This window comes from Meles meles, chromosome Y, assembly GCF_922984935.1.
Source record: "Meles meles chromosome Y, mMelMel3.1 paternal haplotype, whole genome shotgun sequence".
Taxonomy (NCBI): domain Eukaryota; kingdom Metazoa; phylum Chordata; class Mammalia; order Carnivora; family Mustelidae; genus Meles; species Meles meles.
This window is the reverse complement of record NC_060088.1, coordinates 152,342-164,182: the sequence shown is the minus strand read 5'-3', so window position 1 is coordinate 164,182 and position 11,841 is coordinate 152,342. Positions and strand designations below refer to the sequence as shown.

General features: G+C 67.0%; 1 protein-coding gene across 2 annotated transcripts in view; it reads left to right on the top strand.

Annotated features, from left to right (window-relative positions):
* The first annotated feature begins 2,482 nt into the window (after positions 1-2,482).
* LOC123935825 (serine/threonine-protein phosphatase 2A regulatory subunit B'' subunit beta-like) overlaps positions 2,483-11,841 on the top strand; it is a 38,635-nt gene continuing 29,276 nt past the window's right edge. Inside the window, exon 1 of one of the 2 annotated variants that reach the window (XM_045996629.1) lies at positions 2,483-2,944. In XM_045996629.1, coding sequence (XP_045852585.1) covers positions 2,612-2,944 — 333 coding nt within the window. In that variant the 5' untranslated portion in view covers positions 2,483-2,611. Of the gene's footprint in view, positions 2,945-6,424; positions 7,526-11,841 lie in introns of those variants that run through there. The other variant, XM_045996631.1, reaches the window with a different exon arrangement.

The window sequence follows — 11,841 nt, the reverse complement described above, 5'->3', positions numbered from 1 at the left end:
TCTTCCTGTCCACTACCACCCTCCCCCCCCATGCTTCTGTCCTGGGGGGGGGGGGGTCCTCTGGCCACCTCGTTGGAAGTCAGGCAGACCCCGGGAAGCACCCTTCGTGTCACCGGCCCCAGACTGTGCTCCTGTTTCGGCCGAGCAGGGCTCAGGGCTGGCTCCGGGGCGCCTCAGGGTCGCACAGTGCGTCTTTGTCCTGGCAGGACAGGATCTTCGCGGGGCCGGCCCACACTGAAGGCGCCTTGTGTTCCTGTGCTGGACCTTCTCTCTGTCCGCTTGGCAGCGGCACAGCTCGGGCCTCCGCACGCCCCGGGACGCATAAAGCCGTCTTGTGCTCGGGCTCAAAACCCCCTTTCCTCGGCAAAACGGCGGCGGGCAAGGGACGCAAGGGGCGGTGAGCGGCCGCTGGTGCAAAGACCCGGGTGAAAGGCCGGTCTGTTCCTGCACGAGATGCCTGCGTGCGGCAGCCCGAGCGCGGTGCCTGTGCGCGTTTCCTTCTCCGCGAAGCGGCCCGACCCACCGGCACGGGTGCGCGGTCAGCGGGACAAGGTCCAGAGGCCCTGTGTCCTGGCGCGGTCGCGAGCCGGGAACGCGGTCCGGAAGCCCGCACCGAGCTGCCCAGGCCAGTGACACGCGCTCTGGGGGCCGCGCGCAAAGTGACACGCGCTCTCGGGGCCACGCGCAAGGTGACGCGCTCTCGGGGCCATACACAGAGTCACCGCACACTGTAGGGGCCACGCACAGCGTGACACGCCCTTTCGGGGCCGCGCACATGGGGACACGCGCTCTCGGGGCCGCGCACATGGTGACACGCGTTCTCAGGGCGCACACAGAGTCACCGTGCACTGTGGGGGCCGCGCACAGGGGGACACACGCTCTCGGGGCCGCGCACAGGGGGACACGCGCTCTCGGGGCCGCGCACAGGGTGCCGCGCTCTCGGGGAGTCCGGCCGCGCTTCCGCCGCGTGGAGCGGCTCGCACGGAGTCGGGCATCGCGCGCCGGACGGGCAGGCCGCGTGCGGACTTCGTCGTGGCAGGATCACGTGCGGGAGGACACGCCTTCGACCAGACCCGACGGACGCCCCCAGCCCGCAGCCCGCAGGGGACCCGCAGCCGCAGACACAGAGCGCGCCCGGGCGTGGCCCAGGGCGCTCGCGGACGCGGACCACGGGACCCGGGCCAGGGGCGGTGCGGGGGCGCGCAGGGGGGCGACGACCCTCCCGCCGGCACGACACGGGGGGGGGCGACGGTCCGCGCGGCGCGCTCACTTCGAAGACCGGGTGGGAGCGAGGCGCACGCGGCCCGCGCACGGAGCCCGCCGGTCGACGACGTCCACGGCCACGCGGCCCGCGCCCACCGCACGTTGCGCTGTGCCTGTGACACCCGCCCGCTGGCCCCGCGCTCGCTCCCGACCCCCGCCGCGCGCATTCGTCCTCGTGCTTCGCGGGCACGCCCTGCGCATGCCCGCCATCGCGCCAGTACGGGCCTCCGGCGCGCTCCCGCTGGGAACGCACTGCGCATGCCCGCCACTCACCCCGCGCCCGGCCTCCGGCTCGCTCGCTCTCCCTGGGAACGCAGTGCGCATGCCCACCACCCATCCAGGGCCGGCCTCCCGCTCGCTCCCGGCAGGCACGCACTGCGCATGCTCCCGCCACCGCGGCCGTCAGGTCAGCTCGCGAGTGCGCGCTGCACCGTACAGCGCCGCAGCAGGAAGACCTGGGGGCGCGGATGGCCGCCACCGCGTGCTGTGCTCCCCGAGCCCCTAAACGCTCCCTTTCTGGTTGCACCAAAGGCCCCGCCCCCTCAGGCCGCGGCGTCCGGAGCCAGGGACGCGTGCGCGGCGGCGGGTGGCGCCCGTGGCCGCCGTGATGACGTCACGCGTCGCGGTGACGCAGGACGTCGGCGACCCTGTTTGGGACGGCGGCCGGCGCGCCCGTTTGAAGCTGCCCAGAGCGGCGCGGCCCAGCTGCGCCCCTGCCCGTCCGCCTCCGCCGGGCCCGGGGCTCCGCGCACCTGCCCGGACGCCGGCGCCGCCGCAGGGAGGACCCCCGCCCGCGCCCGTCGCCTCTCGCCCCTCGCCGGGCTGGGCCGGGCCGCCGCCTGCTCCCGCGGACCCCACGACCTCGGGCCCCTCCGGACCCGACACGTCCCCGCCCCGTACCCCGGGACCCGGACCCGCCACCTCCCCGACCCCGGAACGCCAGCACCGCGGGCTCCGCAGCGCGACCCCGCCCCCCGCGACCCGGGTCCAGGCCCGCGACCCCGGCTCCTAGAGACCCAGACCCCAGGTTTGCGACCCTGCGTCCCCGAGACGCTGGGACCCAGGCCCCGGGTCCAGCGCGCCCCCCACCCTGGCCCGCAGGACTCGGCGCTGCAGGCCGCAAGCCCGCGACCTCCCAGGAGCCTGGACTCCAGGCCGGGACACCAGCCCCCACAGCCACCCCGGGACCCCGGCTCCGGACCCGCCTCCCGGAGACCTCAGGCCCGTGACCCCGCCGGCGGCCCTCTTCGGCTCCGCCGACGTCCACTCGGGCACACTTGGGTTTCGGGCGTGAGGCCGGCCCGCGGGACGAAGGGGCCCCCGGGGCCGGAGGGTCCGCGCCTCGGAGATGCCGCCCGGCAAAGTGCTGCAGCCGGTGCTCAAGATGAAGGTGGACGAGCTGTTCCTGTGCTGGCTCAGCGAGGCGGGCACGCAGGCGACGCTCCGGGACTGCCTGCGCAGGATCAAGACGCCCGCGAGGACCGAGGCGGGCGCGGCGGACGCCGGGCCGCCCGGGCCCCCGCTGGCCGCCGCGGCCCCCGCCTGCAAGCCCGCGCGCTTCGACAGCCCGGGGGCGCCCAGCCCGGCCCCCGCGTCCGCCGCGCTCCCGCTGGGAGCCGCCGCGGGGCCCCGGACCGCGCCTCCCGTGCGAGGGCCTCGCCGATCCGCAGGGACGCGAGTAGTAAGTTCCCTTCCCGTTGTGACCTCGGCCGCGTTCCGACCCGGGGCTCGCTGCTGCGGGAGCGCCCCACGTGCAAACAGTCAGGTTTGCGCGGTTTCCCCCCAAGCGGGTCCTGCGTGCGGAAGCCTCGTGTCACTGCCAGAGCGCCAGGCCGGTCGGGCCGTCGGGTCGGGATGGCGGGGTTCCGCGGCAGGCTGCCCGCGGTCTGGTTTCCGGGCCCGCTTCTCCACGGTTCCTTCCCAGCCTAAGGAGCGAGCCTGAGGTCTTACCCCGCTGCCTGCTTTTCTCCTGAAAGCGTCTGCGGCAGTTCCCGCCACGCGGCCGGTGCCGAAAAGAGGTTGGCGTCCGCTGTGTGCCTTCAGAGTCACGGGTTGGCTCCGGCGTGATGGCGGCGGGTGCGTCCCGCGTTCCTGCGCGAACCCCTCGCTGGCTGCCTTGGCCTTCCTGCGGAACGTGGTCGCCCCGTTCCCGTGTTTCCGCTGCAGCTCCCGTCGGGTCAGCGACCGCTGTGCTGGTGCCCCTTACCTGATAGCTTCCCACCGCCGTGCAGCAGCCGCCACGGGCAGACGGCCAGCTGCCGCTTTGCGGGCGCGCTCGCTTGGCTCTGGTCTCTGACCCGTGCTTTCCTGGCCTGTTCCCGCGGTCCCGACGACGTTCCAGAAAGTAAGCCTCCACGGGGAGTGCCAAGTAGGCCCAGCGGTCAGGCTGGAGACCCACCTGGCCTAGCCCCTGTAGGGAACCCCACAAGACCGTGCGTGGGCCCCTGCAGAGCCCGCGGACCAGCCCTGGGCTCTGGCTCACTCCCTCTCCCGCTGCCGCAGAATCTTCCTGCTGGGGAGTATCGCCGGAATCTCCCGAGTAACCGAGGCTGCCGGGTCTGTGCGGGGCCAGCACGTGGACGGTTCGTTCTGTAGGGACGGTGGTTTCCCTCCCCAGGACGGCATCTGTTCTCCCCGGGACGGCCCAGGTCTCCTGCGGCGAGCGGCCTTGATGGAGTAAAGGGGTCAGCGCTGAGGCCCAGCCCCTTGTGCAGGTGAATTCTTGCATCTGTGACCCCGTGACCTTGTGTAAAACCTCCCAGGACAGCCGATGTTGGCAGGTCAGCACTGCTGGACGAGGGCGACTGGGATGCCTTGAAAGGACGCATTTCTGGAAAGCGGGCCCGTGGCGTGCCGCGTGGGAAGGAAGTCCCTACAGCGTCCGCAGCACAGAGAGATCCTTCCCCCCAAGTGGGAGGGAGATGGTGCAGGACGGGAGTCTGCGACTTGGGGAACGCACTGACTTTCGTGGGGAGGAAGGGGGGGCCAGGCAGGGAGGTTTGCAGTGGACATCAGCTGTCCTGTCTTGTGCGCAGGCTGCAGCGGCCTGACCGCTGAATGCCGGCTGAGGTGCCGGGTCGGTGTGTGCCTGTGGGATCGGGCAGGACGCAGTGCTCTGGGCCGAGGACGCTGTGCCGGCTGGAGGTCTGACTGCAGAAGGCCGGCTGCTGCAGGTGTGCACGGTGGGGCTGGAGTGTGATCACGATGCTCACCGTCGTGGGGCAGCCGGGAGGCGCCGTCGGTGAAGCCTCGAGCTGCTGGTTTCAGCTCGGGTCACCGTCTCAGTGTCGGGACCGCCAGCCCCTCCTTGGGCTCCACGCTCAGTGGGGACTCTGCCTGCGATGGTCTGCCCCTCCGCCCACCCCTTGTCCTCTTCCCTGGGGTCGGCATCTTTTCTGCGGTCCACACACGCGGAAGGGCTGCCGCGAGCCCCGAGCCACTCCTTTTCACCCCTGCTCCGAGTGATTTCCGGCTAAGGGAACGAGGCGGCACAGGGAGCCCACACTCACCAAGGGTCCGGTTGCCGAGTTCCGTGCCCCGCCCCAGGGGTGATCTCCACACACGCGAGACATGAAGCTTGTGGCAAACGTGTTACACGCACAGGCCCTCGGAACGTCCCCTTCCATCTCCGTGAGGGAAGGCAGAGGGCTGGACCGCAGGGCCTCCGTGGCGCTGTTGTCCATGATCCCAGCCGCAGAAAACCCTCACAGTGCTTCTAAGGAAGTTCTCCAAGGGAACCAGATTGAGTGGGCAGGCCCTGCCTCTGCACGGACTTGCGACCCCAGTGATGATGCCCAGGGGAAGAAGGGTCCCAGGCGGCCGGGGACCAGACTTGCCAATGCAGGGCATGGCCTCCGAAGCCCCCGTCCTACCTTCGCCCACAGTGGTCAGTCTCCCAGTAACCTTGTCCAGCGGCTAGTTCAGACTCACGGTCCCCCTCCTCCTCGTTCCCCTGCAGAGGTCCCTATCCCTGTAACCTTCCGCCACGTTGACCGACCCTCGCAGCAGGTCTGAGAGGAAGGCGATTTGCTGCGTACGTAGATTAGAATTAGAATGACACCCGTGATCTCGTAATGGGCCACCGTGGGTCGGAGCACCTTCTGCCCCTGGGCTGCGAGAGGAGCTGCGTGTTAACCCTGGGACTTCACACGGCTCTGCCGATGCTGTAGGGGACGGGATGCGCTCACCCACTGTCAGCGCCGGGAAGTACAACTTCGGCTGTGAAGTCTGATGTCCGTCAAGTGCTCAGGGCACTTCTGGTCAAACAGAGGCTTTTTTTCCTCACCTTGTCTTTGGTCATCGTGATGCGAGTGTTCAGATGTTTTCCCTGCTTTTACAGTTGGGTTATTCTGTTATTATTGAGTTGTAAAAAGTCTTTATGTCTAACCTGTGTGCACCTGCTTTGAAGATGTTTCACAAGAAGTAGGGGTGCGGAGGGGCTCCATGAAGATGTAGGGTGCACAGAGCTCCGTCGCGAGGATGAGACGCTCCGGGCTGTACGTATGCGCTCGCTCCAGGCTGTGCCGCTGCATCCTCCGTGGGCCGTGCGGGGGTCTTCCCTCTGGCGGTGCGGGCGTCCGCTCTCTGGGCTGTGCGTGTGTCCTTGCTCGGCTGTTCTGGTGCCCTTTCAACCGAGAACAAAACTTCGTGCTCCAGCGACGGGTGCATCTACACGTCTTTTCTTGGGGTGGTGGATGCGGGTGGATCGCTGTTCGCCCACTGTCTTCATGGCCCCGTGTGTCCTGCGAGCGGGGGTTCGCCTGGGGTGATGTCTGGCCAGTGAGGTTCTGCTCTGCTTGGCCGCTGTGTTTGCTAATGTCTGTGTTGCTTCTGGGATAAGCGTCCTGAGAGCGTCTTGGGCTCACAAGGCAGGACTTTCGTGCCTTGGCTTTGTGCCAGCCACACCCAAAGTGGGCCCAGGTGGAGTCGCTGCTTGCCCAGGACGTCTTTCCTTGTGGTGGAAGGGACGGGCAGGCGCCTGGGAGGGTTAGCTCATCCTCATTCAAGCCCCGAGCCCATGCTTGGAGCCTCCCCGTGTGCTCTGCAGGACCAGTCACTGCAGTCCGGTCCGCGTTACCCACGGGTCCGGTCCGCGTTACCCACGGGTCCGGTCCGCGTTACCCACGGGGCACTTACGTACGGCATCTGCACAGCCTGGCGCTCTGCTCGTTGGCCTTCCTTACCTGTCTTCTGCAACATCCTGTGCCCTGTGTGGTTACTTTCTGCCCGTGCGCAGCGGACGTTACATTGTATCTCACTCATCTGACCGATGACATTTCACCTTGTTGCTTACATTCTGTGGGAGCTGAGTTACCCGATCCGTGTTCTCCACCTTGTGCAGAATGGCAGGAAAACCCCGAAACCCCGAATACTCCGCCACCCGCCGCTGTGACAAGAAAGCATTCGAGGACTTTGTGTGCTTTATTGTGTCTGGTCTTCAGCGCCGGGAGGGCGGCTGGTGCTCGCAGACCCCTTTGTTTTTGGCACGGTTTCAGGGAGGAAGCAGCTGCTTTGGCTGCATCTGGGCTGGTGGGGACCAGCGGGGATCTGGCGAGAGCTCCGTGACAGGTTCTCTTGTGTCCAGGACAGACTTCCCTTCTGTGCCCAGCGCCTCCTCCCGTCCCTCCCCGCCTCTGCTGACGGACTCGCAGGCAGTTGCTCAGATCCCTTCACTTCTCTGGAGCACGCCCCTGTCCCCCACCCGCAGAGCTAGAGGCGCTGTCCCCAGATGTCTCCTTGCAGACCTGTTGACGTGCCTGTCCCTCCGGACTGAGACGCAAGACGGGGTCACTGAGTGGGGAGCTGTGTCCGGGACTCCTCCGCCGGAACAGCTCCGGCCACAGCGGCTGCCTCCTGCACAGCCAGGGCCTGGCGGGGAGGAGTGGCCGCCTCCCCCACCCGGCAGCCATGTGCCCTCCTCAGCCTGTGGAATGCAAGCGGCCCAGGGCCGGCCCCCAGAGCGCCTGGCCGGCCACGCATGGAGCGCGCTGAGCCCGGCCACCCAGACTGTCCTGCCGGGCACAGCCGCCACCCCGAGCCCGCCGGCCCCGGCCCAGCCCAGCCCCGAGAGTCAGAGCGAGAGCGCGAGCGTGGTGCCTGGCCCGGCCCCCGGCGGCCCATGCGAGCCGACATGCGGCTCCGGGACCTGTCCCTGCGCCAGGACCCTGACCTGAGGCAGGAGCTGGCCTCCCTGGCCCGCGGCTGTGACTTTGTGCTGCCGTCCCGCTTTAAGAAGAGGCTCAAGGCCTTCCAGCAGCTGCAGGTGGGGCAGGTGTGCTGTGTGCGTCTCGTGTGTGCCTCACCTGAGCTCCCTCTCAGGCCTGCACTGGGGAGCGGCTGCTGGTACCCCCAGGTCGTCACCCCCCGGATGGATGGGGGGTCTGCTGGTACTTCTGGGCCCCCGCATGTGTCCCCCGGAACGGCTGTGTCGTGGCTCTGGAGAGCCAGGTGGCCCGTGTGGGGTGTTCGGGAAACCCTTCCGTAGACGGAGTCCCCAGCTTCCCTTCCTGGGGTTCCAGTGGCAGAACCGCACGCAGTCGGGAAGCTGGAGCGTGGCGGCCGGCGCTGCGGCTCTCTCCAGCGCGGAGCTGACAGGGTTTAGCGTTGGCTGGTGGTTCAGCCTCAGTCGCAAACACTGGGGGGCTTGGACGCTCGTGCGCAGCGGGAAGCTTTCCCCACGCCGGTGCACGCGGCCAGGGTCCCTGCCCTCGCGGCCGCGGTCTGAGACGTGCCGTGCGGAGGTTCGCGCAGAACGGAGCCGCGACCGGGGACGCCTGAGTGGCTTTTAGCAACGGATTGGCCTGCCTGTGAACTTTGCTGGGATTCTCCTGAGCTGGGAACGTCCAGCCTGGCCTTACGTCTCTGTGTATCTTGTCAGGTGCTTTGAGGGGACACGTAATTGAAGAGGCTTGAGACTTCCCGTGAGGTCCCGAGTCATTGTGTAACTCGAGGTTTCTGCGTGACCTCTCACCCTCTGCCTGCCGCCGTGTAGTGCCTCAGTGCCTGGTGCCCCGGGGCCAGGGGAGACGGGGCCGGGGACGGGATGGGGACGGGGGAGACAGGACGGGGGACAGGATGGGGACGGGGGAGACAGGACGAGGCCGGGGGAGATAGGACTGAGGACAGGATGGGGACGGGGGACACAGGACGAGGACGGGGGAGACAGGACTGAGGACAGGATGGGGATGAGGGATACAGGACGGGGCACTGGATGGGGACGGGGGAGACAGGACGAGGACAGAGGAGACAGGACAGGGGAATGGATGGGGACAGGGGACTGGATGGGGTGCTGGACGCGGGGGCCAGGACCGCAGGGCTGGAGGCTGCACCGGCACTCACTGGCTTGCTCCCTACGTGCCTTACATCTGGGTCACTGACACTTGCCACTTGAAACACTTGGTTTTCCCTGCTAGTGAGAAGTTAGCGCCCTGGTACGGCCTAAGGACAAAAAATCACACGGAATCAAACAGGGCTGGTTTGGGGGTGGGAAAAAGACCTGCTTTTGCTGATTCTGTACCTGGAGTTTCTTTAGGTTCCCATGTTGGAGTTCACACACCTTCTGAGTGTGTGTCTGGCTGCGTCTTCAGCTTTGGAAGTTCTGTGTTCAGGTGGTTTGTGCTGAACGTTTGTTCCTTGTTCCTGCGGAACGTGTGTTTGGGGTCTCTGAGACAGTGAACGTGGAATCAGCCACGGGCCGCTGTCCTCTCACCCAGCAGGAAGATGGATGTTGGGCGGTTTCTCCGAGGTGGTTCCTAGGGTGTTTGCGGGATTGGCAGATGCTCCTAAAGTCACGGTGACTTGCTCTCAGGGGGCCTGGCTCCTGGCAGAACCGGTCCTGGAAAGTCTGATTGTTTTAGGATGACCCCGTTTCGGCAGCACCACTGTTGGGGAGAGAAATTCTATGAATTCCTTTAGCGGGAAAGTGTTTCATGTTCCAGGAGATGGATTTCAGCGGTGTTCTGCGGGCATGAGCGTGTGTCTGGGGTCCCGTGACTGTTCTCCAAGGTGTGTGGGTGGTTCAGACGGGGCTTCTTGCAGGGGCGCGTTGGGGGAGGAGGGGGTAGGTCCTGCCTTACTCCGCCCAGGGCCTCTGAGTGTGGATCTGGACAGGGCCCTGGGCAGGTCAGCACATGTCGGTGGTGGCCTGGGGCCATGAGCGTGGTGGGGACCCTGAGGACTAGGAGGGAGATGGGGGGGTCCTGTATGGTGGCTGCAGGGACAGGAGGCTGGGGGAGGGATGCAGGAGATGGGGTTGGGGAAGGCATGGGGGATGGGGTGTGGGAAGGAGGTGGAGGCTGTGGGAGGGAAACGAGACAGGGGGGGCGGGATGGAGCCTGGGCACCTGTCGGGGGTGGGAGGGAGGGAGAGTCAGGGACCCGTGAGCAGGTGTAGGATGTGGACAGGAATGAGATTCGGGGAGGGATGGGCAGGGGGGGGTGAGGACGAGAGAAGAAAGGACATTAGGGAAGAGATGGGGGATGGGGTGTGGGAGCTGGAGGGTTGGGGGATGGGATTAGGAGCTACAGGGGCTCCAGGGATGGGGGAGGGGATGGGAAATGAGATCGGCGATGGGGGAGGGGATGGGAATGAGATCCGGGAGGAGTGGGGGTGGAGACAGTTGGGGTTTGAGGGGCAGTTGGTGTCGAATGTGCCACGGATGCGGCTGTCCAGCAGCTGTGCGTGTCCCCCGTACTCGGGGTCAGAGGAGTGTCCGGATCGCGGCCGCGGGTCTGCGGGCCACGGGCTCACAGTGCTCCCCACCGCACGGACACGCCTGCCTGCCCTCCCAGGGGCTCCAGGGGCTCCGGGGCGGAGGGGCACAGGGACCCCCGAAGCTCGGCTGCACGACTGCCTGCCCCCGTCTCAGCAGGGACCCTCGCCTCCCCTTTCCCTGGTGCCGAATCTCCCTCCCCTCACTCCAGCATGCTACTCTGGAGGGTGCTGCGGGCCCCCTGTCCTGCGCGGTGTCTCTGCCCCGGTCCTGTACCCCCCACCCTGTCCAGCCTCCCTGGGGGGTCCTCTGAGTGGACGGACAGGCCCTCAGAACGGTCACGGGTGGACCGCAGTGACGCCATCTCCAGGTGCCTCTCCTGGGCCGTGCGCTGACCTCTTCTGGAGACAGCCTGGCCTTGGCTCAGGCCGTGCTGGACACTGAGCAGGGCCTTAGTCTGAAGGGGATCGTGGGGCCCGGGAGGGGTCGCACCCTCGACACACACTCTCAGGGTCCCAGGAGGTTGATGCGACCCCACCCCATGTCTGTGAGGCTGTGGACGCTGTGTCCTGTTCATGGTACTTCCTGGCCAGCGCGGGGTGCTGGCACGACGTCCTCCACGTTTCCAGCCCCGACTTGTGGGCTTTGCGGAGACCAGACCGTCCGTGCCCACTCTGCCTGCGGGCGCGGAGCTGAACGGATGTCCTGGGAGCCGGTGCGCATTGGACACAGGCCTCGTCCTCACGCACTGCCTGGCCAGCTCCGCCTGGCTCCATGTCCGCCGAGTTTGCTGTCCGGCCCCGTGCGCACCTGACACGTGGACCCCAGAACCTTCTGATGGGAAAGGGCATCTGCACGAACCTGCGTGGACGTGGACCTAGGCAGCGGTCGAGTCGTCGTTTTGTCGTGTCGTCATTTCGGCTCCTCTGTGTTAGACTCTGGTCCCAGGACTCCTGTGTGTGTCCAGTATGTCCTCTGCAGGTCTCAGTGGTGGGCCTCGGTCATGTGGCGGGAAGTGGTCCACGGAAGCAGAGAGTTCGTGGCCTGCAGGGCCCTCCTCTCCTGGCCACGGCGTCTCAGTGCGTGCAGGCTGTCTCGTGGCCTGCAGGGCGCTCCTGAACTGGCCACAAGTGTGTGCAGGCTCACTGGGAATTCCCCACCGGCTCCCCAGTCCTGTCCCAGGCAACACCACGCGTCTGTGTCTCAGGTCAGGGCTAGCCCTGGGGTCCTGTGAGCTGAGCCGCCCGTGCCCGGGGTGCCTCTGCCTGGCCTGCTCTTGTCCCGACTGCTGGCTTCTAATGTGTGTCTTGTGCCGGTGCTCTGGGCGAGGGTTACTTTCGACGTCCCAGCTGAGGGTGGGACCTGTGACTGTGACCGGTGACCACCGGAGCCCCGTGCTCCGAGGAGGAACGCCAGCAGAGACACAGTCTGGATTGCTTCTGCAGGCGCCCACCCTGGGGGGCAGCAGTGGCTTCAGCGGGACCTTGTGTCGGGCCCCGTGGGAACAGGATGGCCCCGCTGTGCGTGTGCTGGGCGGCCGGCGGCGTCCTCTTGCCTTGTGGCCTTATGAGGAGTCAGAGCTGTCTCCAGAAATAGCTCTCCGTGGGGAGGTGTCATCTTTATCAGGGAGCGCTGGGCTGCATGCCGCCCAAGGCTTGCACTCACCGCGCAGCCAGGAGGACTGAAGGCGCGGTGCCCTGAAAGCCGGGTGCCCAGGCCTCGACTCTGAGCCCTGAGCCCCGCTGTGGAATTCTCGCACACGCACGTGTCTTTGTTGCCGTCGCGTTCCTAACAGATATCGGACCTCATCTCCTGGAGGTCAGGGAACGGCCCCTGCGTTTCCTGTGGAATCTGCTGAGGCCTGCTCT